The sequence below is a fragment of the Bos mutus genome, chromosome X, assembly GCF_027580195.1.
Source record: "Bos mutus isolate GX-2022 chromosome X, NWIPB_WYAK_1.1, whole genome shotgun sequence".
Lineage (NCBI taxonomy): Eukaryota > Metazoa > Chordata > Mammalia > Artiodactyla > Bovidae > Bos > Bos mutus.
The window spans coordinates 66,747,222-66,775,206 of record NC_091646.1 but is presented as its reverse complement, the minus strand read 5'-3'; the positions used below and the strand labels follow the sequence as shown (position 1 = coordinate 66,775,206).

The window sequence follows — 27,985 nt, the reverse complement described above, 5'->3', positions numbered from 1 at the left end:
CCAACAAGATATTTTTCTTTCATATTTCTAGTTGTGGCCTTAAAAAATCTATTTATTTATATAATTGGAGGATAATTACCTTACAATATTATGATAGTTTCTTAAAAGTTTATTTATTTTAATTGGAGGCTAATTACTTTAAAATATTATATTGGTTTTGCCATACATTGACATGAATCAGCCATTGGTGTACATGTGTTCCCCATCTTGTACCCCCCTCCCACCTTCCTCCCCATCCCATCCCTCAGGGTCATCCCAGTGCACCAGCCCTGAACACCCTGTATCATGCATCGAAACTGGGCTGATGGTCTGTTTCACATATGATAATATACACGTTTCAGTGCTATTCTCTCAAATTATCCCACCCTCACCTTCTCTCACAGACTCCAAAAGTCTGTTCTTTACATCTGTGTCTCTTGCTGTCTCACATATAGGGTCATCATTACCATCTTTCTAAATTCCATATATATGCGTTAGTATACTGTATTGCTGTTTTTCTTTCTGGCTTACTTCATTCTGTATAATAGGCTCCAGTTTCATCCACCTTATTAGAACTGATTCAAAGGCATTCTTTTTAATGGCTGAGTAATATTCCATTGTGTATATGTACCACAGCTTTCTTATTCATTCATCTGCCGATAGACATCTAGGTTGCTTCCATGTCCTGACTATTGTAAACAGTGCTGTGATGAACACTGGGGTACATGTGTCTCTTTCAGTTCTGGTTTCCTCAGTGTGTATGCCCAGCAGTAGGATTCCTGGGTCATATGCCAGTTCTATTTCCAGTTTTTTAAGGAATCTCCACACTGTTCTCCATAGTGGCTGTACTAGTTTGCATTCCCACCAACAGTGTAAGAGGGTTCCCTTTGTTCCATACCCTCTCCAGCATTTATTGTTTGCAGACTTTTTGATAGCAACCATTCTGACAGGCATGAGATGGTACCTCATTGTGGTTTTGATTTGCATTTCTCTGATAATGAGTGATGTTGAGCATTTTTTCAGTTGTTTGTTAGCCATCTGTATGTCTTCTTTGGAGAAATGTCTGTTTAGTTCTTTGGCCCATATTTTGATTGGGTTGTTTATTTTTCTGGAATTGAGCTATAGGAGTTGCTTGTATATTTTTGAGATTAATTCTTTGTCAGTTGCTTCATTTGCTATTATTTTCTCCCATTCTGAAGGCTGTCTTTTCACCGTGCTTATAGTTTCCTTTGTTGTGAAGAAGCTTTTAAGTTTAATTAGATCCCATTTGTTTATTTTTGCTTTTATTTCCAATAATCTGAGAGGTGGGTCATAGAGGATCCTGCTGTGATATTGGTCGGAGAGTGTTTTGCCTATGTTTTCCTCTAGGAGTTTTATGTAGTTTCTGGTCTTATGTTTAGATCGTTAATCCATTTTGAGTTTATTTTTATGTACGGTTTTAGAAAGTATTCTAGTTTCATTCTTTTACCAGTGGTTGACCAGTTTTCCCAGCACCACTTGTTTAAAGAGTTTGTCTTTTCTCCATTGTATATTCTTGCCCCCTTTGTCAAAGTTAAGGTGTCCATAGGTGCTTGGATTTATCTCTGGGCTTTCTATTTTGTTCCACTGATCTATATTTCTGTCTGTGTGCCAGTACCATACTATCTTGATGACTGTAGCTTAGTAGTATAGTCTGAATTCAGGCAGGTTGATTCCTCCAGTTCCATTCTTCTTTCTCAAGATCGCTTTGGCTATTCAAGGTTTTTTGTATTTCCATACAGATTGTGAAATTATTTGCTCTAGTTCTGTGAAAAATACCGTTGGTAGCTTGATAGGGATTGCATTGAATCTATAGATGGCTTTGGGTAGTATACTCATTTTCATTATATTGATTCTTCCTATCCATGAACATGGTATATTTCTCCATCTATTTCTGTCATCCTTGATTTCTTTCATCAGTGTTTTATAGTTTTCCATATATAGGTCTTTTGTTTCTTTAGGTCAATTTATTCCTAAGTATTTTATTCTTTTTGTTGCAATGGTGAATGGAATTGTTTCCTTAATTTCACTTTCTGTCCTCTCATTGCTAGTGTATAGGAATGCAAGGGATTTCTGTGTGTTGATTTCATATCCTGCAACTTTACTATATTCACTGATTAGTTCTAGTTAATTTTCTGGTGGAATCTTTAGGGTTTTCTATGTAGAGGATCATGTCATCTGCAAACAGTGAGAGTTTTACTTCTTCTTTTCCAACCTGGATTCCTTTTATTTATTTTTCTTCTCTGATTGCTGTGGCTAAATCGTCCAAAACTATGTTGAATAGTAGTGGTGAGAGTGGGCACCTTTGTCTTGTTCCTGACTTTAGGGGAAATGCTTTCATTTTTTTCACCACTGAGGATAGTGTTTGCTGTGGGTTTATCATATATGGCTTTTATTATGTTGAGGTATGTTCCTTCTATTCCTGCATTCTGGAGGGGTTTTATCATAAGTGGATGTTGAATTTTGTCAAAGGCTTTCTCTGCATCTGTTGAGATAATCTGGAGAAGGAAATGACAACCAACTCCCCTATTCTTTCCTGGCAAGTCCCGTGGACAGAGGAGCCTGGTGGACTGCTGTCCATAAGGTCACACAGAGTTGGACACAACTGAAGCAATTTAGCATGCATGCATGCATTGGAGAAGGAAATGGCAATCCACTCCAGTGTTCTTGCCTGGAGAATCCCAGGGGCAGAGGAGCCTGTGTGGGCTGCCGTCTATGGGGTCGCACATGAGTTGGAAACGACTGAAGCGACTTAGCAGCAGCAGCAGCAGCATTGAGATAATCATATGGTTTTTATCTTTCAATTTGTTAATGTGGCATATCACATTGATTGATTTGTGAATATTGAAGAATTCTTGCATCCCTGGGATAAAGCCCTCTTGGTCATGATGTATGATCTTTTTAATATGTGGTTGGATTCTGTTTGCTAGAATTTTGTTAAGGATTTTTGCATCTATGTTCATCAGTGATATTGGCCTGTGGTTTTCTTTTTTTGTGGCATCTTTGTCTGGTTTTGGTATTATGGCGATGGTGGCCTCATAGAATGAGTTTGGAAGTTTACCTTCCTCTGCTATTTTCTGGAAGAGTTTGAATAGGATAGGTGTTAGCTCTTCTCTAAATTTTTGGTAAAATTCAGCTGTGAAGCCTTCTGGTCCTGGGTTTTTTTGTTGTTGTTGTTGGAAGATTTCTGATTACAGTTTCGATTTCTGTGCTTGTGATGGGTCTGTTAAGATTTTCTATTTCTTCCTGGTTCAGTTTTGGAAAGTTATACTTTTCCAGGAATTTGTCTATTTCTTCCAAGTTGTCCATTTTATTGGCATATAGTTGCTGATAGTAGTCTCTTATGATCCTTTGTATTTCTGTGTTGTCTGTTGTGATTTCTCCATTTTCATTTCTAATTTTGTGGATTTGATTCTTCTCCCTTGTTTTCTTGTGAGTCTGGCTAATGGTTTGTCTATTTTATTTATCTTCTCAAAGAACCAGCCTCTAGGTTTGTTGATTTTTGCTATGGTCTCCTTTGTTTCTTTTGCATTTATTTCTGCCCTAATTTTTATGATTTTTTTCCTTCTACTAACCCTGGGGTACTTCATTTCTTCTTTTTCTAGTTGCTTTAGGTGCAGAGTTAGGTTATTTATTTGATTTTCTCTTGTTTCTTGAGGTAAGTCTGTATTGCTATGAACCTTCCCCTTAGCACTGCTTTTACTGAATCCCACAGGTTTTGGGTTATTGTGTTTTCATTTGTTTCTATGTATATTTTGATTTCTTTTTTGATTTCTTCTGTGGATTGTTGGTTATTCAGAAGAGTGTTGTTTAGCCTCCATATGTTTAATAGATTTTTTTTCTCCCTGTAGTTGACATCTAATCTTACCACATTGTGATCAGAAAAGATGCTTGGAATGATTCCATTTTTATTTTTTTTTAATTTACCAAGGCGAGACTTAAGGCCCAGGATGTGATCTATCCTGGAGAAGCTTCCATGTGCTCTTGAGAAAAAGGTGAAATACATTTTTTTTGGGTGAAAGTCTTATAGATATCAATTAGGTCTAACTGGTCCATTGTATCATTTAAAGTTTGTGTTTCCTTGCTAATTTTCTGTTTAGTTGATCTATCCATAGGTGTGAGTGGGGGTATTAAAGTCTCCCACTATTGTGTTACTGTTAATTTCCCCTTTCATACTTGTTAGCATTTGCCTTACATATTGCAGAATATTGTGATCGTTTTTGCCATACATCAACACGAATCGGTTATAGGCATGTGTGTGTCCCCTCACTCCTTTTTTTGCTTAGAGGAGTGCCTTTAACATTTCTTCTTAACCTGGTTTAGTGGTGCTGAACTCTTTCTACTTCTGCTTGTCTGAAAAATTATTTATCACTTGTTTAAATCTGAATGAGAACTCTGGACGGTAGAGCAGTATTGGTTGTAACTTTTTTCCTTTCATCATTTTGAATATATTGTGCCAATCCCTTTTGGCCTGCAGAGTATCTTCTGAAAAGTCAGATCGCTTTATGTGAGTTCCCTTGTATATAGCACATTGCTTTCCCTTGCTGCTTTTAAGATTCTTGTTTTAATTTTTCCCTTTAAATATAATGTGTCTTGGTGTGTACCTTTTTGCATTCATCTCATTTGGGATGCTCTGTGCTTTCTGGATCTGGTTGTCTGTTTCCTTTCCCAGGTTAGGGAAGTTTTCAAGTATTATTTCTTCAAATAAGTTCTCTAACCCTTTATCTCTTCTTTCTGTGACCCATATAATGAAAATGTAGTATGCTGATGTTGTCTCAGAGGTCTCTTAAACAATTCTCCCCCTTTTTTAAAGCTCTTTTTTCTTTTTCCTCTTCAGCTTGTGTGATTTCTACTATGTGTCATCCAGATTGCTGATCCATTCTGCTGTGTCATCTAATATATTGTTGACTCCTTCTAGTGTTTTTTTATTTAAGTTATTATATTCTTCAAATGTATTTGTTTCTTCTTTGTATTTTCTAACCCTTTGTTGAAATTTTCACTGTGTTAACCCATTCATCTCACGAGTTTGTTGAACATCTTTATGATGATTACTTTGAACTCTTTATCAGGTAGTTTGCTTATCTTCATTTCATTTAGCTCTTCTTCTGGGGTTTCATCTTGTTCCTTTGTTTGGAACAAATCCTTCTGTCAGTTCATTTTGCCTAATTTGCTATTTTTATTTCTATGTATTTGGTAGGTTGGTTATGTTTCTTAATCTTGAAGTGACCTTATATAGGAGACGTCCTATGGAGCCCAGCAGCGTGCTTCCCTCAGATCACCAGTGCTATATGTTCTAGGGGTGCCTCCTATGTGGGCTGCATGTGCCCTTCTCTTGTGGTAGGGCTAAATACTGTGGGTGTGTGCGTGGGTAGGTCTTGATCCCAGTATAGTTAGCTATGAGGCCATGCCTTTTGCAGTGGCTGTGGGCCTACTGAAATGTGGGATAGGCTTCCCACACAGTTGGCTCTGTGGCCCAGGGAGGGTTGGAGTTGCTGCCAGCCTACTGGTAGGTGGAGTTAGAAATCCCTGTGATTGTTTGCGTGGCTTGAGGGGACTTGGTGCTGGTGCCAACCTGTTATTGGGTGAGGCTGAGTCCCCAGTACAAACAGGCTGGTAGGAGGATTCCAAAATGATGCTTCCCAGTGCTGGTTTTATCAGAATGAGGTACTCTAAATGGCTGCCACCACTGTCTCCATTCCCCAGGGTAAGTAGCAGTTGCCCTCTGTCTCTCTAGGAGTCTCTCCAAGATCAACAAGTGGGTCTGACCCAGGCTCCTTTCAAACTACTGCTTCTATCCTGGGACATTGGGTATGTGGGACTTTTTGTGTGCCTTTTAAGAGCAAAGTCTGTTTCCTATAGCTTTCCAGCTCTTTCACCCTAAGTCCTGGTAGTTTTCAATATTAGATGTTCTGTGAGCTCATCTTGCCAGTGTGGGATCCCCAGGCTGGGGAGACTGATTTGGGAATCAGATCCCTTGCTCCTTGGGGAGAATTTCTATGATTGTTATATTTCTCCCATTTGTGGGTCACTCACCTGAAGGTGTAGGTCCTGGCTGTACTGCCTCTGCCCCTCCCACCTGTCTTATTGTGGTTCCTTCTTTATGTCTTTAGTTGTGGGAAAATTTTCTGCTAGTCTTCAGGTCATTCTCAGAGAATTGTAGTAGTTGTAATTTTCCTGTGTCCATCAGAGGAGATGAGATCAGGGTGTTCCTACTCTGTCATTTTGGCCACCCCATTAAGCATTTTTTCTTATGCTTATTTCCACTTTTGGTGAAATATCCATTCAAACCTTTTGCTCATTATTTTATTGTGTTTGCTTTCTTACTTTTGAGATTTTAGAGCATTTAACATAATCTAGATACAAGTCCTTTATCAGACATGTGTTTTGCAAATATTTTCCCTCAGTCAGTGGCCTGTCTTTATTTTCTTAACAATGATTTTCTCAGAGAATACATTTTTAATTTTGTTGAAGTCCAACTTGTAATTTTTTTCTTTCATGTATAGTACTTTTGATATCATATCTCAACTTGTAATTTTTTTCTTTCATGTATAGTACTTTTGACGTCATATCTAAGAACTATTTGCTTAACTCAAAGTAATAAAGATTTTCTCCTAAATTTTCTTCTGAGATTTTTACAGTTTTGCATTTAGGTGTATGATCATTTTGAATTAAATTTTGTACATGTTGTGAGCTGTAGGTGTAGGTATGTCCAATTATTCTATCACTGTTTGTTGAAGACTGTATGTTCTCCACTGAATTACCCTTGTATCTTTGTGTAAAAATCAGCTGAACATCTTTATGTGTCTATGTAGTTTATTTTTTATTCTGTTCCATTGGTTCATAGGTCTGTTCCTTTGGTTAATATCACACTGTCTTGACTACTATAGCATTATAGTATGTCTTAAAATTGGAAGTTTGAGTCCTTCAATTTTGTATTTTTTTTCAGAATTGTTTTGACTATTCTAGTTTCCTTACGTTTACATATAAATTTTAGTGTCAGCTTGTCTATCTATACAAAAAACTTTAACTAAAATTAAAATCTGAATTAGGATTATATTAAATGTCTATAAATTTTGGGAGTATTGACATCTTAATTATACGGAATCTTCTGACCCATAAGCATAGTATATATCTCTGTTTATTTAGGTCTTCCATGCCTTTTTCATCAATGTTTTATAAGTTTCAGCATATAGATATTATGTGTGATTTGTTAAATATATATCTAGTTATTTACTTTTTTTGAAGTTATTGTGAATGGTATTGTATTTTTGATTTTGGTTTCCCAATTGTGCAATGCTAGTATATAGGAATATAAATAGATGTTTGTCCATTGATCTTGTGTGCTGTGAACTTGATAACTTACTCATTAGTTCTAGGAGTTTTTGTAGATTCTTAATGTAGACAATCATGACATCTGCAAAGAGAGATAATTTTACTTCTTTTCCAATTATAGTGACTTTTATTTCCTTTCTTAGCCCTATTTCATGTGTTAGGTGGAGAAGGCAATGGCAACCCACTCCAGTATTCTTGCCTGGAAAATCCCATGGATGGAAGAGCCTTGTAGGCTGCAGTCCATGGGGTCGCTAAGAGTCGGGCACGACTGAGCGACTTCACTTTTACTTTTCACTTTCATGCATTGGAGAAGGAAATGTCAACCTACTCCAGTATTCTTGCCTGGAGAATCCCAGGGACAGAGGAGCCTAGTGGGCTGCCATCTATGGGGTCGCACAGAGTCGGACATGACAGAAGCGACTTAGCAGCAGCAGCAGCAGCAGCATATGTTAGGACTTTCCTATGATATGGAATGACAGTGATAAGAGAGACTATATGAAGTTGTGGTTAACAAAGGAAAGAACTACTGGTAAACAGTGAAAACTTATCAGATCAGTTTAAGTTGAAGGTCACAAATGTGTAGTCTCAGCTGTGTTATTTCTAATCAGTTGCAGTGAGTATTTATAACCAGTTGTATTATTTTTGTAGTAGTTCTCAGCAGCCTGAGTATAGAAATGGAGAAGGCAGATGGCTGGATTTGATCTGGAGTTTGGATTTTTGCTGGCTAAAGCAATGAAGTTAGGGAGAAAAGAATATTGCCGAGAGAGAGGTTGAAGTGTTAAGGCTTGACAGAGAAGGAAGTAATCCATGTAAAAAGTTTGTTTTTACTTATATTTTGATATAATTCCTTTCAGTGTTTCCCTACATACATAGATATATTTTAATACTTAAAACTTTTATATTAAAATTAAAAATACTATTCTATAATGTTTTCAAGGTCCATCCCATGTTGTAGCATGCATTTCTTTGGTTGCCAAATGGCATTCCATTGTACAGATATACTGCATTTTGTTTATCTATTCATCAGTAGATGGATATTAGTGTTTCCGTTTTTTGGGTATTATGAATAGTGCTGCTGTGAGCATTCATGCAGGAGTTTTTGGGCATATGATTTTCATTTTTCTTGGTTATATACAAAGAAGTGGAATTGCTGGGGCGTATGGTAATTTTAGACATGAACAATGGACATGAACTTGGGCAAACTCTGGGAGATGGTGAGGGACAGAGAGGCCTGGCATGCTGTGGTCCATGGGGTCACAAAGAGTTGGACAGGACTTGGCAACTGAATGACAATAATGGTAATTTTATGTTTAACATACTAAAGGGCTTCCAAGCTGTTTTCCAAAGTGACTGCTCCATTCTGTACTGCCACCAGAAGTGTATGAAGGTTCTAATTTCTCCGAATCCCCACCAACACTTGTTATTATCTGTCTTCTGGATTATAGCCATCATCTGTTGTTGTTTAGTCACTAAATCTTTAGCAACCCCATGGACTGTGGCCCACCAGGCTTCTCTGTCCATGGGATTTCCCAGGCAAGAATACTGGACTAGGTTGCCACTTCCTTCTCCAGGGGGCTTCCTGACCCAGAAATTGAACCTGTATCTCCTGCATTGGCAAGTGGATTTTTTACCACTGAGCCACCAGGAAATCCCATGGATGAAGGAACCTGGTGGGGCATGGTCCATGGAGTTGCAAAAGAGTCAGATATGACTTAGTGACTGAACAACAATGACAATAGCCATTCTAGTGGTTATTAAATGGTATCTTGTTGTTTTGACTTGCATTCCTTAATAGGTAATGATGTTAAGCATCTTTTCATGTGCTTATTGGTCACTTGTATGTGGAGAAATATCTATTCAAATCCCTTGCTCATTAAAATATGTATCATCTTTTTACCATAGAATTGTAAGAGCTCTTTATATTGATGTATTCTACATACAAATCTCCTATCAAATATTTGATTTACACATGTTTTCTTCCAAAAGATCACATATTGTATGATTCCATGGAATCATGGATTATATGGAATGTCCAGAGTAGGCAAATCTATAGAGATAGAAAGTAGATTAGTGGTTTCCTATAGGTGGGAGTGGAGGCATGGGGAGTAACTAGTAATGAGTATGGGGTTTCTTTTGTAGGCAATGAAAATGTTCTAAAATTGATTGTGGTAATGGTTATATGACTGTGAATATCCAAAAAACCACTGAATTGTACACTGTTGTGGTCAAATTACATGGTATGTGAACTATATCTCAGTAAACTTTTCAGAATTAAACTGCACTCATACAGCTTTTCCACATAATCTTATGAATTATTCTTCAAAATAATTACTTTTAACAGTACATAATAGTTCACCATAATGATTTGGTAATTTATTTCACCATTCCTATATTGTTAGATATTTAATTTTGTTTTCAATTTTCTGGTATTATAATAAATTGATGATGAATAGTCATGCAGATCTCTGATGACTTCATTAAAATTAAAATACATTTCTAAAATGTAGTTATCAGATAAAATTACATGAAATATTTAAGGTTTTTATATATGTTATATATTTTGCCCTCAAAAAATTATCTGTGAATTTAACCTTACATCATCAGCACCTGTTCTTGCCAACATTATAAAAATTGGCTTCTTTAGTAGACAAAAATTAATATCTAGGGTTATTTTAATTTGCATTTCTTTCTACTGAAGCTGAGTAATTTTCATGTTTTTAACTTTTATTTTGTTGATTATTCCCAACCTTTGTAGAATTTCCAACTGTTGTGTTGTTCCTTCTTTTACCGATTTGTAAGATCTTTGTAAATTGAGGATGCTAAATTGTGTGTTACAAAAAAATTTTTGTGTTACATATTTTGCAAATGTTTCTACAAATTTGACTTTTCATTTCAAAGAAAATATCATTGAGAATCAGTGTTTTTGTGTGTAAAAAATTATGGCAATAATTTTTTTTATACATAAAAATTTGAGAAAAAATGAAAAAATATGCTAGCCTTTGTTAATCATAAGTTGTAAATAGAGAGGTATTCACTTTATCCTTTATATTTTAATTTTTAAACTTTTCAAAAGAAAAAAAGAAAAACATGTATAAAATATCTAATAATTTAGAAATACATAACTTATTCAACCATTCTCCTATTGATAGACATTCAAGTTGTTTTCCATTTGGAGCTTTCACAAACATCACTGTAGTGATTATGTATAATTCTTAATATGTTGATAAACTTTGAAATGATTGTACCATTCTGCCTTCTCATGTTCCCACTTTTCTATTATTAGAACATGACTATGTTGTTCCCACAAAATTGATTAGTTAATTTATTTGAACAGGGTACAATGGGAAAAGCATTGCTTAAAGGCAATTTTGCTTACCTACAGAATCATATAAAAATGTATTTTATGGCTTCATATTTACCCAAGATATTATGAAAAAAGGGCATGGTCATATAAATTTTGAAAAAACTTATTCCACTTTTGGGGATTCACAAAACTGCTTAGCATATTATCAGTCTTGACAAGTACTGCACTAAAGACAAAGTTCCATGATCTGCATATAAGAAAATAACTTCAGTCATGCAACTTCAGGGGGCTACTACAATCCCCTCTTGGAGAGTGACAAAACTTATTTGCATAGTTCCTATGGTAAAGATAACTCTATAATATGGATGAAGGGTTTCCTAAATTTATTTCACCAAATAACTTTTCCCTGTTAACATCTACTAATATGTCAAAGAATACCCATAGTAAAATGCTAAAATAAGAAAATTAGGAAGATAAACACCATGGATAACTTAAATCTAAGTACGAGTACCACAAAAGTGTCAAACATTTCATTAGGACTTTGGATAAGAAGACAGATTTAATTCTTTCCTCTTTTAAACCTTTAATTATAAGTGAAGGTGCACAGTAAATATAGCAAATCAGGTTTTTAAATGTAGTACTATAGTAGAAAGGGCATAATCTGAAGTCAGACAGACCTCAGTTGCAGTGTTAGGTTATTTACATAGTAGCTAGATAGGTGGTTTAACTTCTTTGGACTTCAGGTTTCTCATTAAAATGGGGATAGTAACATTCACCTCGAAGAGTTGATGTGAGCATTAAGTGAGATAACATATGTCAAGTACACAGTAAAGTGACTGGCATATAGAAAATCTTATATAGCGTCTATACTGGTTCATAGTAGGGTTCTGTAAGGTAAAGAAGTGAAGACCTGAGAGCCAACAGATTGACGGCCTCTGAATAATTGCCAGATTTTTCATGGGAATAGAACTGGAGGCTTATCAGATCAGTTTCAAGCTCCACGGTATTTTTTTTTACTAAAAATTTTCCTTTGATACTAAATTACATTGAGTTTACTTACCTGTGAATGTTGCAAAGGGAAGGCTGTTTAGCTTTTCATTAGGTCAAAGAGAATCCCATGTGTAAGGCTGCCTACCACTGATGAACAAATTAATAGCATTTTGGGAGAGTGGGAGCATAGGGATTGTGTTTTTTGCTTGTTTATGGGTAAGAGTAGGTTTTTAACTGACATAATGGAGTCAGGCAAAAAAAACACACCTATGTGTAATCTTTTTCATTTCAGAGACCTGAAATGCAGCAGGACAAGAAGGCAAAAACCTAAACGAGATGTTTGACTGTTTCTGAATACCCTGGGGTCTTTTAGGCAAAGTTAATAGTGTGAGTTTGCAGGGAGTAAGGGCATCTTTTTCAGTACACTACACAGGGAACTTATGTATAGAACTTCTGCTTATGTTAATAATAAAAGATAGAATAATTTAACATCTTGTTTGCCTGGTGAGAATTTACTCCTTTTCTAGTTCAGCTCCCCAGACTGCTTCTTAGCAGTCCAGTTATTTCTCTATGTGCTTTTCTCAGAACACTGACCTGTTTGAGAGATGCAGGAGATGTAAAAGCTGCTATGTTTCTGTTTCCACGGCAAGAGATGATGATCCTTCTGGATAATCTGTAAGGTTGAAAAGTGAAGGTAAACAAATGTCCTTTCTCTTGTATGGCTGGGTATTCATTCATTGGCATACTTCCTTCTCAGGCAATCCCTGGAGGCAGCAGACATCTACAAATATCTAAAGACTGGTGTGTTATCTACTGAAGCGCTTGCAACCAGTCCAAGCATTCACATTTAAAGAGTAGTCAGCCTGCTGTACTATGCACTAAGATTATTTTATTTGTCAGCATTATCTGATCTATAATAGTGGCCAGTATTTGACTTAACTAGCTGTGATGACAGCTTAACATCATTTGGCTTTAATGGAATATTTAGGCTTCCCTGGTGGCTCAGATGGTAAAGCATCTGTCTGCAATGCAGGAGACCTGGGTTCAATCCCTGGGTTGTGAAGATCCCCTGGAGAAGGAAATGGCAGCCCACTCCAGTATTCTTGCCTGGAAAATCCCATGGACCGCGGAGCCTGGTAGGCTATGGTCCAGGAGTTCGCACAGAGTCGGACACGACTGAGCAACTTCACTTTCACTTTACTTTCACTAACAAAATTACTCTGTTTTGTTATTCCACTGGACATAATTGAGATAGCTGTTATAGCACTTTAGGTGTTGGTGTGTTTTTAAAAAGGAATGATATATCTCGAAAATAAGAAGCTTTGGAATCAACAAGCAACATTATTTACAGTAGAGATTTCTTGTTTCCAATCCCCAGCCTATTGAGGAGCAAGTTCAGTTCAGTCACTCAGTTCTGTCTGACTCTTCGCCACCCCATGGACTGCAGCACGCCAGGCTTCCCTGTCCATCACCAACTCCCAGAGCTTGCTCAAACTCATGTTCATCGAGTTGGTGATGCCATCCAACCATTTCATCCTCTGTCGTCCCCTTCTCCTCCTACCCTCAATCTTTCCCAGCATCAGGGTCTTTTCCAATGAGTCAGTTCTTCGTGTCAGGTGGCCAGAGTATTGGAGCTTTGCTTCAGCATCCAATGAATATTCAGGACTGATTTCCTTTAGGATTGACCGGTTGGATTTCCTTGCAGTCCAAGGGACTCTCAAGAGTCTTCTCCAACACCACTGTTCAAAAGCAGCAATTCTTCAGCGCTCAGCTTTCTTTGTAGTCCAACTCTCACATCCATACATGACTACTGGAAGAACTATAACTTTGATAAACAGACCTTTGTCAGCAAAGTAATGTCTCTGCTTTTTAATATGCTGTCTAGGTTGGTCATAACTTTACTTCAGAGGAGCAAGCATCTTTAAATTTCATGGCTGCAGTCACCATCTGCAGTGATTTTTGAGCCTAAGAAAATAAAGTCTGTCACTGTTTCCATTGTTTCCCCATCTATTTGACGTGAAGTGATGAGACCAGATGCCATGATCTTGGTTTTCTGAATGTTGAGTTTTAAGCCAACTTTTCCACTCTCCTCTTTCATTTTCATCAAGATCTCTTTAGTTCCTCTTTGCTTTCTGCCATACAGGTGGTATCATCTGCATATCTGAGGTTATTGATATTTCTCCTGGCAATCTTGATTCCAACTTGTGCTTCATCCAGCCCAGAATTTCGCATGATGTACTCTGCTTATAAGTTAAATAAGCAGGGTGACAATATACAACCCTGAAGTACTCCTTTCCCAATTTGGAACCAGTCTGTTGTTCCCTGTCCAGTTCTAACTGTTGCTTCTTGACCTGCATACAGATGTCTCAGGAGGCAGGTAAGGTGGTCTGGTATCACCATCTCTTTAAGAATTTTACACAGTTCGTTGTGATCCACACAGTCAAAGGCTTTGGCATAGTCAATAAAGCAGAAGTAGATATTTTTCTGGAATTCTCTTGCTTTTTCTATGATCCAACTGATGTTGGCAATTTGATCTCTGGAGCCAACTTATGGAGCAAGATGGTGGAATAGAAGGACATGCACTCATCTTCTCCTGTGAGAACTCCAAAGTTGCAACTCGCTGCTGAACAACCATTGACAGGAGAATGTTGGATCTCATCAAAAAATGAAACCCCACATCCAAGGGCAAAGGAGAAACCCAAGCAAGACTGTAGGAGGGGCGAAATCATGTTTAGAATCAAACTCAATACCTTCCAGAGATGCTCAGTAGGCTCAAACAAAACCTTTTGTGCACCAGGACTCAGAGACCCCACAGAGACTGAGCCAGACCTGCCTTTGAGTGTTTGACTGTCTACTGTGGAGGCGTGGGTCAGCAGTGGCCTGCTGCAGGGGCACGGGCTCTGGGTGCAGTAGACCTGAGTCACACAGCCTGTGGCATAAGCCATCTTGGAGGAGTTCGCCATTAACCCCACCATAGAGCCACTGAGCAGACAACCCACAAACTGCAGAACAATGATACCAAAGAAATTCTTGTATTGTTAAGAAAGTTCTAGGATCCACAAGAGATTTCCCAACCTGGGGATCTGGCAAAGGGAATGAGAACCCCCAGGAATTTGACCTTGTAGGCCAGTGGGATTTGATTACAGAACTTACACAGGACTGGGGAAACAGACTCTTGGAGGGCACAAACAAAACCTTGTGCATACCAGGACCCAGGAGAAAGGAGCAGTGACCCCCACAAGAGACTGGCCCAGACTTGCCTATGAGTGTCCAGGAGTCTCCGGTAGACATGTGGGTCAACAGTGTCCTGCTGCAGGGTCAGGGGCACTGAATAAAACAGTGCATGAACAGGACCTTTTAAAGGAGGTCACCATTATCTTCATTACCCCTAATAGTTTGGTCTCAGGTCAAACAACAGGGAGGGAAGACAGTCCCACCCTTCAACAGAAAATTTGATTAAAGATTTACTGAGAATGGACCCACCCATGAAAAAGCCCCAGTTTCTTCCACTGTCAATCTCTCCCATCAGGAAGCTTCCATAAAACTCTTATCCTTATCAGAGGGAAGACAGGATAAAAATCACAATCAAAGAAAACTAATCAAACTGATCACATGGACCACAGCCTTGTCTAACTCAATGAAACTATGAGCCATGTCATGTAGGGCCACTCAAGATGGATGGGTCATAGTGGAGAGTTCTGACAAAACGTGGTCCACTGGAGAAGGGAATGGCAAGCCACTTCAGTATTCTTGTCTTGAGAACCCCATGAACAGTATGAAAAGGCAAAAAGATATGACACTGAAAGATGAACTCCCCAGGTCGGTAGACACCCAATACGCTACTGGAGAAGAGTGGAGAAATAACTCCAGAAATAATGAAGAGACAGAACCAAAGCGAAAACAATGCCCAGTTGCGGATGTGACTGGTGATGGAAGTAAAGTCTGATGCTATAAAGAGCAATATTGCATAGGAACCTGGAATGTTAGATCCATGAATCAAGGCAAATTGGAAGTGGTCAAATAGCAGATGGCAAGAGTGACATCGACATTTTAGGAATCAATGAACTAAAGTGTACTGGAATGAGTGAGTTTAATTCAGATGACCATTATATCTACTACTGTGGGCAAGAATCCCTTAGAAGAAATGGAGTAATCCTCATAGTCAATAAAAGAGTCTGAAATGCAATACTTGGATGCAGTCTCAAAAACAACTGAATGATCTGTGTTCATTTCCAAGGCAAACCATTCGATATCATGGTAATCCAAGTCTATGCCCCAACCACTAATGCTGAAAAAGCTGAAGTTGAACAGTTCTATGAAGACCTACAAGACCTTCTAAAATTAACACCAAAGATGTCCTTTTCATCATAGGGGACTGGAATGCAAAAGTAGGAAGTCAAGAGATACCTGGAGTAACAGGCAAGTTTGGCCTTAGAGTACAAAATGAAGGAGGGCAAAAGCTAACAGAGTTTTGCCAAGAGAATGCACTGGTCATAGCAAACACCCTCTTCCAACAACACAAGAGAAGACTCTACACATGGGCATCATCAGATGGTCAATAGCAAAATCAGATTGATTTTATTCTTTGCAGCCAAAGATGGAGAAGTTCTATTCAGTCAGCAAAAACAAGACTGGGAGCTGACTGTGGCTCAGATCATGAAGTCCTTATTGAAAAATTCAGACTTAAATTGAAGAAAGTAGGAAAAACCACTAGACCATTCAGTTATGACCTAAATAAAATCCCTTATGATTATACAGTGGAAGTGACAAATAGATTCAAGGGATTTGATTTGATAGACAGAGTGCCTGAAGAACTTTGGACAGAGGTTCATGACATTGTACAGGAGGCAGTGATCAAGACCATCCCCAATAAAAAGAAACGATAAAAGGCAAAATAGTTGTCTGAGAAGGCCTTACAAATAGCTGAGAAAAGAAGAGAAGTGAAAGGCAAAGCAGGAAAGGAAAGATATACCCATTTGAATGCAGAATTCCAAAGAATAGCAAGGAGAGATAAGAAAGCCTTCCTAAGTGATCAATGCAAAGAAATAGAGGAAAACAATAGAATGGGAAAGACTAGAGATCTCTTCTAGAAAATTAGAGATACCAAGGGAACATTTCACGCAAAGATGTGCACAAAAAGGTACAGAAATGGTATGGACCTAACAGAAGCAGAAGATATTAAGAAGAAGTAAAAATACACAGAAGAACTACATTAAAAAGATTTTCATGACCCAGATAACCATGATGGTGTGACCACTCACCTAGAGCCAGATATCCTGGAATGTGAAGTAGTGGGCCTTAGGAAGTATCACTAAGAACAAAGCTAGTGGAGGCAATGGAATTCCAGAATGGCACTGAAACATGTATAATATCATATATGAAATGAATCGCCAGTCCAGGTTTGATGCATGATACAGGATGCTTGGGGCTGGTGCACTGGGACAACCCAGAGGGATGGTATGGGGAGGGAGGAGGGAGGGGGTTCAGGATGGGGAACACGTGTATACCTGTGGCGGATTCATGTTGATGTATGGCAAAACCAATACAATATTGTAAAGTAATTAACCTCCAATTAAAATAAATAAATTTATATTAAAAAATAATAAAAATAAAATAAGCATACCAGTTAAAAAAATAGATTAGTAGTGAGGAACTACTATATAGCACAGGGAACTCTATTCAATATTCTGTAATAACCCATATAGGAAAAGAATCTGAAAAAGAATTGATGTATGCTATTTGTATAACTGAATCACTTTGCTGTATACCTGAAAGTAACACAACACTGTAAATTAGCTATGGTGGTGGTGGTTTAGTTGCTAAGTCATGTCTGACTCTTGTGACCCCATGGACTGTAGCCCACCAGGCTCCTCTGTCCATGGGATATTCCAGGCAAGAATACTGGAGTGGGTTGCCATTTCCTTCTCCAGGGGATCTTCCTGACCCAGGAATCGATCCTGGGTCTCCTGCATTGCAGGCAGATTCTTTACTGACTGAGCTATGAGGGAAGTCATAAATTAGCTATACTCCAATATAAAATAAAAATTAAATTAAAAAAGATGAAAAATTAAGGTAATAAGTGATGAAATGGCCAGAATTTGCTGTGGTAGTCAAATGGGATTTTATTCTATATATGTTTTATTACTTCAATCATTCATATGTTTATGAATTATTTATATTGTTAAAATTAATAAAAAGTCATAAGAACCACAGAAAATCTTCTCAGAACAATACATTGATCTGTCACTTTTCATTTGCAGATTTTTTTCTATGCATGTAGATACATTAATCTCATCAGAGAAATCTCTTTAATCTCTTGACTTCATAAAGGTGTTTCTTTACCTCATATGTTGCTGTACTAAAATAAGGCTGCTGCTGCTGCTGCTAAGTCGCTTCAGTTGTGTCCAAGTCTGTGCGACCCCATAGATGGCAGCCCACCAGGATCCCTGGTCCCTGGGATTCTCCAGGCAAGAACACTGGAGTGGGTTGCCATGTCCTTCTCCAATGCATGAAAGTGAAAAGTGAAAGTGAAGTTGCTCAGTCGTGTCCAACTCTTAGCAACCCCATGGACTGCAGCCTACCAGGCTCCTCCGTCCATGGGATTTTCCAGGCAAGAGTACTGGAGTGGGGTGCCATTGCCATCTCCAAAATAAGGCTGGCATCTACCTACTGTACAGCACAGGGTACTATACTCAGTATTTTGTAATAACCTACAAGGGAAAAGAATCAGAGTCAGCAGGGGGAGGTAAAAGGAGTTGCTTGTGTTAATAAGTTCTTTGGACTGGGTACGAGCTCCTTCCTTTTCTATCTATAGATTTGGCACCATTTTGTCTTACTTAGTCTTAGTGACAATGCCTTATTCTAAAACTGGACTTCTGGTAGAGAAATAACTAGATATCTAACTGGGGAAACATTTAGATAGGCTTGTTTCCCACCTCTTCTCCCCACCTCAAGCCTTTTCAGGTCCTTATTCAGCTGTATTCATTCCAGGTACAGTTTGTGATAACTACTGCAAGTTCCCACTCAAAATTTCTGTCAGTTACTACATTATTGGGACCAGCCTGGTACTAACAATATAAAGAAATGTTGGAGGCACAGAAGTAAGCATAATATCACATGGAGACAAAGAACAGGTGGCAATGGAATACATGACATGAGAACTTAACTTTTAGCTCTTCAAAAAATCTCAAGATGACTCAGTAATCTGATGGGAGAAACGTGGAGGGCAAAGTTCTGTTTATTTTTCCTTTAAGGGCTGCCTTTTAGAAAAGTATACTACATGGATGTGTAGCCTTGCTCATATATACTATCATTTATTTTTTCATGCATTAGAAAATTCTAAAGCAGAATGGGAATGAGATTTTAAAGAAAATTTAACCAATGTGCATGAACCAGGGTAGAGTTTTTGCCCAATGATTGCATCAATTCAAGAAAAGCACTACAAGTTATACTGGCAGAATTGTTCACAAACATGCTTATTATGTTTCCTGATCTATCTGATTGGTTATAAGTTATAATATCACAAACTGGCAAGAAACCTTTCAAGCTTTCATCTAATCTTACCTAAGCCACCTATATTTGCTAAACAAATCTGGCTATACTTGCCTTTCTCCATCCAAACGGCACTTATGAGGTTGACATGCTTGCATAATCTTTCTGTACACTATATTCCCACTACACTACATTAGTTGTGTTAACATAGCCTTTATTAGTCTGCTGAGTGGAGAAAAGACTTCCTTCTCAACCTACTTACCTCGGTTGTCATCCTCATTTTCTTCCCAGGGCTCTTCATTTGCTAGCAATGGGTTCTGCGATTCATTCATAGACCTCATAGGGAAGGAGTGTCCATCACCAGGGCTGGTGGGAAAATGAAGGCAGTGAGATCTTGCAGCCTAGACTATTTTATGAAGGTAATATCCCTATTAGAAGTAGGAGGGAGGTTCTTAGAAATATTTAAACCCTTTAGCTTATTGGCTAAAGTCAAACTGGAATAGGCTCTTATAATAGCATCATTTAGTTACTCTATTGCTCTCAATTTCTATATCTCATTTGTTTGTCTGAATCATGTTGACTGTTTTTGTTTTTAAGCAGCTTTTTAACTTGCTTCTCACAATGCCCAGTATAGCAAAATGCACATATAGCAAGTTTCATAAATATAATTTAATGATGATTCCAATTTATATCCCATTATATTATTGCTTTGGCTCTAAATTTTCAAGAAAAATTAGCAGATTCAGAGTCACTGAATTCACTGGAGATAAGCTACTGTTAATTGGTGATAAATAATAATGATGTCTGAATGCTCTGTTATTTCGCTTGTATGACAGAAAAGTTATTAAGGGCTGGGGAGAAAGCACCAGAGTGAGGCATTTCTTAGAGTGCAGATTCTGGGGGCCTATTATCCTACCTCAGAATTGATAGTTCCCTACAGAGGATGTAACTACACTGATTATAGGTGAGTGGGCTTTGATTTTTGCTCTTGTTCTTTATTTCAAAGGAGACTCATTGAAACTTCCCTTTGGTGGAGTGATTGTGTGTGTGTTTGTGTATGTATATGTGTGAGTGGGGTGTAAATAATTGCTGGTAATAGTTATTAATCAACATAATGCAGTAACACAGTTTTATCTTGTGATTATAGCCAGGGCAGTAGGATATACCACAGCTCTTAAATAAATGAACCTGTAAAATATTAACTGGTATAGAGGAACTATTAGGGCAATTCTCTTCATGAGAATTTTTTCTCAATTGCCAGCAAAGTTTCCTCAAATAAATTAACAAATGGATGTCTGAAGAATGGATCTAAAAGGGGACTGAAAGAAGGCTATAAGCTTTGCACCAGAGCTAGTTTGTTGATGGTAGTTTAATCTGGTACATGAAGTCACTCAGAGGACACAAGCTCATCTCTCCTTTATTGGTTTCCCTTCATTCTTGCTGAAATTATAAGAATTACCTACAGTCTCTAAATCAATCTTTGTTTGTTCTTACTTAAATTAAAAATTTTAATCCAAAACTATGAAAAGTGAAGACAAGAGAAATAATTTCTAAGACTATATTACACATAGCACTAAAAGCATTTGGGGGTATATTTTCCCTCTGTTGTTTCTTTTCTCTTTATATTTGTATATATAAAAAAACATAAGAATTCCATGTCTATTGTTCTACTAATTCCATTTCTGGGAATTTTGCTAAAGCTAGAGATAAACTAGACACAAAAATGTCCATTATGCTATTATTTCCAGCCAATAATTAGGTAACAACCTAAACATCTAACAATATGGGAAATATGTATATAGTTTGCTGTCTTTAGTCACTCAGTTATGTCCAACTCTTTGCGATCCCATTGACTGTACCCCACCAGGCTCCTCTGTCCATGGGATATATATCTATATATATATTTATATACACATATATATTTTCCCACTGGATGGAATATGATATAGTCAAAGGTAATGGTTATAAAGACTATGTCACAATAAGGGGAAATGTTCACTGTATTTTAAGTGAAAAATGTAAAATTCAAAATAGTATGTATACTGTGATTAAAAATACATACAAATATATATAGAAAAAATCGGTTGTTTACAAAATTCACTTATAAATGACTTGTACCAGCTTACACTGCCACAAACAAAGCATAAGAATGCTTATTTTATCACACCCTCACCTCCTGATTTATCTTCCCCGGTGGCTCAGCTGGTAAAGAATCCACCTGCCATGTGGGAGACCTGGGTTCGATTTCTGGGTTGGGAAGATCCCCTGGAGAAGGGAATGGCTACCCACTCCAGTATTCTGGCCTGGAGAATTCCATGGATTGACTCTTGCAAAGAGTCAGACATGACTGAGCGACTTTCACTTTCACTAACCTAGTAATAAAAAACTCGGGAAATAGAGTTTTACATTGAACAGATATCTGCTGCATAATTGAACAGATATCTGCTGCATAATACAGTCAAAATTAGATTGCCACTTCAAGTCATGGTCCCACATCAACTTCTTTCACTGGTAATAATTACCTACCTAGACCCAATAGGTATCAACCAGAACTTCTTATTATCTCCAAACACTTGCTGGATATTTTTGACGAAGCCAAGGTTGAACCCATTTTTCTCTGGGCCGCTCATAAACACTGGAGTACAGAAGGCCTCTATGAAAGGGCAGAGAAATTGAAGAAAAGAAGAGAGCAATAATCAGGACTATTATAATTTTACAGCTCTCCATGAACGTGACTTGTTTCTATGGTGTCTTTCTGCTGTGGTACCATAGGCCCCTCATTCTTAGTTATTGCTAAATAATTTAGTAAAAACTAGCATAATTGCTTTACTACAAAGCAAGTTTTTATTAAATGCAAAGAATTGGCACTCTTTTTTTTTTTAAGGCAGAAGAAACAGGATGATAGAAATCAATGAACGGTAATGGAAATAGTATGTATTTTGTACTGCATGTAAGGAGTGAAAGACCAAATCTGAGTGCTTTATTTGAATCTAAATTGTAATAACAGCCAAATGGTCTCTATATTTAGAGCTGGTGCCAAAATAATGACACATAAAGAGACAGTAATGACATTGATTTGGTTTTGAAACATTTCAGAAATGAAGATGTTCACACTGAAGCCTGCAATGTAAGAAGCTGAGTTTTACTCCAGAAAAAAAATCAATGAGTGAACTATAATCACCTCAATGACTATAGAAATTGGACCATGTTAGTCCACATTATTTTTAGATACACATTTATCCCATTAAGCAAACATTTTCACTGTTGGATTCTGGCTGCATCTAGCCATTTCCTTTTTGTTCTTTTTTCAGATTCTGTTATCATGAAGCTTTTAGTACTTTTCTATATTGTGCCTAATCTTTAAACCAAATGTGCTAATCTACCACCCTAGCAACTAAGTGCTTCATATATATTTGGTTTAGAAAATAAGTGCAAATACTTCTTAGCTGTCATAATTATTAGCAAATAAATTCCAAAAACATAGTGGCTTTCACACTATATTTTCCTCAAATTTACCTTGGCTAAACATTCAACATATAGACAATTTCTCCTTAACTCTCATGCACTGATTTGTATACAGTATAAATATTTGTTTCACCATGAAAACAACTGTTGTACTGGATCCATCAGAAATACAGTTCTACAAATAACAGCCCAGAGTATAGTGTAATGGAAAATTTTTCATTTCTTGTGCTCATTTTCTATAGACTTACTTGTTCAATGTGTTTATCTCATTCCCACAGTCCCTACACAGGTCCTTGATAACTGTAGATATTCAATGATTTGTTGGTTTGGATTCTGTCTCAGGAGAACATTTTTAGAAGTGCTCAATAAGATTTTTCTATCTTTGTTGACTTTGACCTCTGCCTTCTGATGTTCCCTTCTGTGCTGATTCTTTCCTGCACTCCCTTATGTGAACACCTTTCAGAAATTTTTATGCTGCAAATCTAGGGAGCTACCTGGAGAAGGAAATGGCAACTCACTCCAGTACTCTTGGCCTGGAAAATCCCATGGACGGAGGAGCCTGATAGGCTACAGTCCATAGCGTCGCAAAGATCCAACAGTATTGAGCGACTACACTTTATTAGCCAGTGTGTGTGTGTTAGTCGCTCAGTCGTGTCTGACTCTTTGTGACCCCATGGATTGTAGCCTGCCAGGCTTCTCTGTTCATAGGATTCTCAAGGCAAGAATACTGGAGTAGGTTGCCATTTCCTTCTCCAGCTATTACCCAGTATGAACTATAAAAATCAATGGTCACTTTTTATGTGAGGTTTTATTCACTAATGCTCTCTTTAGTCTGTAAGTTTCATTTACTACGGCGTTCTGTGTTTACATCTGTCTCTGTTTGGAGGCAAAGAAATGTCATTGCAGCTGAAATGCTTCATTCAAAGTTTTTCTCTTTCTTGGGAACAATCCACTGGTCACAGGGATATATATTCATTTTTTTTTTCTAGTCTTAATATCCAATCTTACCTAAGGTGGTTTTGTTTCTGCTGACAAGCCAACAATGGTAACCAAAGAGAATCACAAGGCTGACAAAAAACATGCAGGCCACAAAGAGGAGAAAAAGGACATGGAACTTAGAGCGAACACCAGGCAATTCCCCCTAGAAAAGAAATAATAAACAGAAACAAAAGATTAAAGTTGTAAGGTTTCAGTAGTTTTCCTGTATTGGTTAGTACTTTTCCATATATATATAATTAAAAATATATTTTGTATAATTTTTACAAAACAGTTCTTTCTGTGGATGACCATTCCACATTATGGATATGCTTTTGGCCTATACAGCCTAAATGGATCTTTGCTTAAGTGCAGTTCAGTGTAAAATAGAGTATATAATGTGTCAGTTAGAAAAGAGTAATGTTATAAAAGAGTATGCTCAGGACATAATTAGTATGCAATTTCTTAAAGCTTGTACTCCATTTATTTTGTAAATTATGAGTGATTGGCTAGAGGTGATCTTGAGGTTATATCATATGGTTCATCCTCTTGCCTCAAGGTGGCTTACTCTGGAATACTTTATATGTCACGTTTCTTTGGATGTATGTATGTTGAAAATGTCATAGTGATATATGTATGAAGTTAAAATACATAGGTAGTATTTTTAAATGTTCTACCTGTAAGTCATGACCTGATGTTAAAACTACTGCAAATTTTATGTGTTTTCTTAATAGCTGAATGTGCTGGTATGTTACATCCTATGAAACAGCTGTTTAGACAGTAAAATCAAGCAAGATTTGACAGGCAATTGTAGAAGTAGGTAGCTAAAGATTTTCATAGTTAGTTGAGACATCTTATTTTCCAGTTGTTTCCAAAAAGCAACAGTTGTTTTTTTTTTTTTTTTTAATGTAGCCCCTCTTGCCTGGAAAATCCCATGGATGGAGGAGCCTGGAAGGCTTTAGTCCATGGGGTCGCTGAGGGTTGTTGGACACGACTGAGAGACTTCATTTTCACTTTTCACTTTCATGCATTGGAGAAGGAAATGGCAACCCACTCCGTGGATTGGGTTCTCCGTGGATTCTCTTGCCTGGAGAATCCCAGGGATGGGGGAGCCTGGGTGGGGTCTCACAGAGTCAGACACAACTGAAGTGACTTAGCAGCAGCAGCGTACTAGAATGAATGTTCTAAAGTTCTATAGCATGCACAGAATGTAACATTTTGTCTTCTAAAGAGAACCTTAGAAAACATTTTCAATTTTGGAGTAAGCAATTGGGAGAATGACTTTTCATTATTTCCCCCTTTCCTGTGCTGATCATTGTTTTGGTATGATGAATTGCTTTGAAATACTTCCAAATGCTCTTGAGTAATAAAGGTGATTCTTGGTTAAAGTGGATGTTGATATTAGGATCTAGTTCTACTACAGTTTGGAAAGAGAAAATTAAGGCTTAGAAACAGTTGGCAAATTCAGATATTACAGTTTTTTTCTTCTTTTTGAAGATATGAAGATATATATATATACACATACATATATTTATTTTGGTGTAAGGAAATATTAGGAGTCTTCTAGAGATTATGTGTTTGAAGGATGAAGATAAGAGGAAGTAAACTAGTCAGATGCTTTCAGCTGAGGGGTGGTCTAGGTGAAATTTGCCTGGGGGAAGAGTACTCCAGGATATAGCAACACCAAGGACTTTGACCTTCAGGAACTTTTATGTGAAGCTCCCTTTTGAAATGATCCCTCTAAAAAATTTGGCTTAACCACTCAAATTGAGTTCAATCGATTTTTCTTTCATTCATTTCAAATTTATAGGAAAGAATCTGCAGTGGTTTTTGACTGGCTGGACTTTTGTTTTCAAAATGTCTACTTTTTTATATTTTAAAGCTCACATTTATTTTACTTATCTTTCATGTTTAAATGGACAATAGCAAATGGCTGGGTAGCAGGGACTGATATAAAGTCAGTTTACACTCTGAGTAGCTGAGCTGAAAGTCTTTCCTCCCTGAATTGCTCCTACAGAAATCTCTTCTGTCCGCCAAAGCATATCTATTGTGTTGTCCTTTGATAAACTCCTTAGATATTTAGTTTTTTTGTTAGAAGAAAGTGACCCTATATTCAAAATTACCTTCTCAGGAGATAACCAAGCTAAATTACTCAAAGCAGTAACCACTAGAAGCAGTTCAGGGGAATACAGGTAGAATAATAGTATCATCTCAGTTCTAAAAGAATTCTTAGTCTCTATGAGGAGATTCTTGGCCCCATGTGAGAGGTGTATATTATTACTTTTTCATAAAGCAAATATCAATTTCCTATCAAAGTAGCTACTCTTTAAGTTATCATTGAGAGGAGAACCACAATCTGATGGTCTTCTGAATTACGTATTCCAAAGGAGGTAGAACTTCTTTATAGCAGGACCACAATGGGCAATAAGACATGGTACAGTGTTTAAGATTACTGGGCTGAGAGTCAGTTCAAGTTCTCACTTTGAAACTTAGAAGCTGGGTGATCCTGAACAAGTCACTTAGCTACTATGACCCTCAGTTTATAATATTTAAATGAGACTAATACTTCCTTCTACCTACTTCACAAGGTTGTGGTGAGGATAAGATGAGATAATAGATATGAAAGTGCTTTGAAAATGGTAAAGTACCATACACATGGAGGTTGCTGTTCTTAGGAACACAGCTAATCTCCTTGATACATGGTTTTTAAAATACATGGCACCATTTACTTTTCATTTTAGGGGAAGACTCAATTTAAACTGAGAAAGCCATCTTTAAACCACACCAAAGTGCTCTCTGGCTAGAGAGGCTGCAAAGAAGCATTTCTCTGAACTGTCAATGCCCTTTACATGATGAAGGCAAGCCAGGGCATGTTTCCTTGCCTCTCATCTGTCAGTATGAACTAGTCTATTGCAGAGAGAGAAAATGAAGGAATAGGAAAAGGAGAAGGCTATGTTTACCTCTGATAGTGCTTGTGAATACTGGTACATTTCTGAAGATTAATTCATATCCAGATATTATCTTTTAAGAGTAAAAGAAGCATACTGCACTGGGCTAGCATTATGGTATTTGATTACTGGCTAGGTAGGAGGGCCCAAGGCAAATGTATGAAATACAACTAGTTCTTTAACAGTAGCTTACTGTATCAAGGACCAAGTAAAGTCTGTAGTGAAGACCAAGGCTGATACTTTCCCTGCTGAATTGGATGCAGGAGATTTTCTTTATGGTCAAGGTAGTAGTTCAGTATGTGAAGAGAATGCCAAACAGGCAATGGAAACCTGGGCAATAGATAAGAGATCCTGTGATGTGGAAAGTAGCCAAAGAGACACAAGGATGATGAAGCATTTTGTATTTTGGGAAAATTTGTGAGAAAACTTCACTTCTGCTTATACTTTTGTATCCCTGAGTTGAAGATTTTGATATGCATTATATAATTATTGATTCTTAAAGTTATTAGATATGGGAATTGATTAAGCAAGCTGAGGGGAGAATGGAAAGTCCATACCTCTGTAATTTTCTACACTAGTACAGATGAAAGTACTAATTAATAATTTATATATTCTCAGCTATTTAGGTTCTTACTGCCTTGTCTTTCTCTTTTTTCTCCAGTTTTTAATAACCTAGATTCTAGTCACTTGCTTTACCTCTCTGCTTGAGGTTCTGCTTGAGGTGAGATATTCCTGTTATACAGGCTCTTGTTCAACTCCTAAAGTAATAACTAGTAGCTCTGCCCACAACTTTTTTTTGCTATACCAGTTCATTCTGGAAAGCTCTCATCATGTAAGGTTATTTCTTAATAATTGTAGTTGTGGGAAATACATATATTCTGGGGTTCTTTGGCATGAAATTAAAAAAATATATATTTTACTATACTGCTGCCAGATCCTGTAAACATATATGAACTGAAAATCTGCCTTCAATTCTTTTGGGAATAGATGCAATATAACTGATATCTTCAAGCAGAAGAAAGGTGAAAGGATTTTTAAAAAATATTTCATTATAATTATTGGAATAATGTTTTGAAAGGTAAAGTACTTTCAACATCTGTTTCATTTGATCTCGACAAAGAGCCAGTGAAGCAGGTAGCAGAGCCAGTATGAGAACTCAGTTATCCTAAAAGCCAACCCAGAGTTTGTCAAAGTTCAAATAAGTTCCTTAATAGGGAGAAACTGGAAAAATAAGTTCATGTCTCACTTATTTCTTCCTTTTCATTTGGTCTTTTGTGAAGATGAGTTAATGAATCTTCCCAAAAGGAATAGGGCTTCCCTGGTGGCTCAGATGTTAAAGCATCTGCCTGGAATGTGGGAGACCCAGGTTCGATCCCTGGGTTGGGAAGATCCCCTGGAGAAGGAAATGGCAACCCACTCCAGTACTCTTGCCTGGAGAATCCCATGGAGGGAAGAGCCTGGTAGGCTACAGTCCATAGGGTCA

At 37.4% G+C, this 27,985-nt stretch overlaps 1 protein-coding gene across 3 annotated transcripts in view; it reads right to left on the bottom strand.

The window, feature by feature from the left end:
- ZDHHC15 (zinc finger DHHC-type palmitoyltransferase 15) overlaps positions 1-27,985 on the bottom strand; it is a 102,032-nt gene that overhangs the window by 9,145 nt on the left and 64,902 nt on the right. For 2 of the 3 annotated variants that reach the window (XM_070365947.1, XM_070365946.1), the window contains exons 8-10: positions 23,588-23,720; positions 21,641-21,767; positions 19,377-19,480 (exon numbers count right to left, since the gene is read on the bottom strand). In XM_070365947.1, the coding sequence (XP_070222048.1) occupies positions 19,377-19,480; positions 21,641-21,767; positions 23,588-23,720 (364 nt within the window). Of the gene's footprint in view, positions 1-12,217; positions 12,297-19,376; positions 19,481-21,640; positions 21,768-23,587; positions 23,721-27,985 lie in introns of all 3 variants that reach the window. The other variant, XM_070365945.1, reaches the window with a different exon arrangement.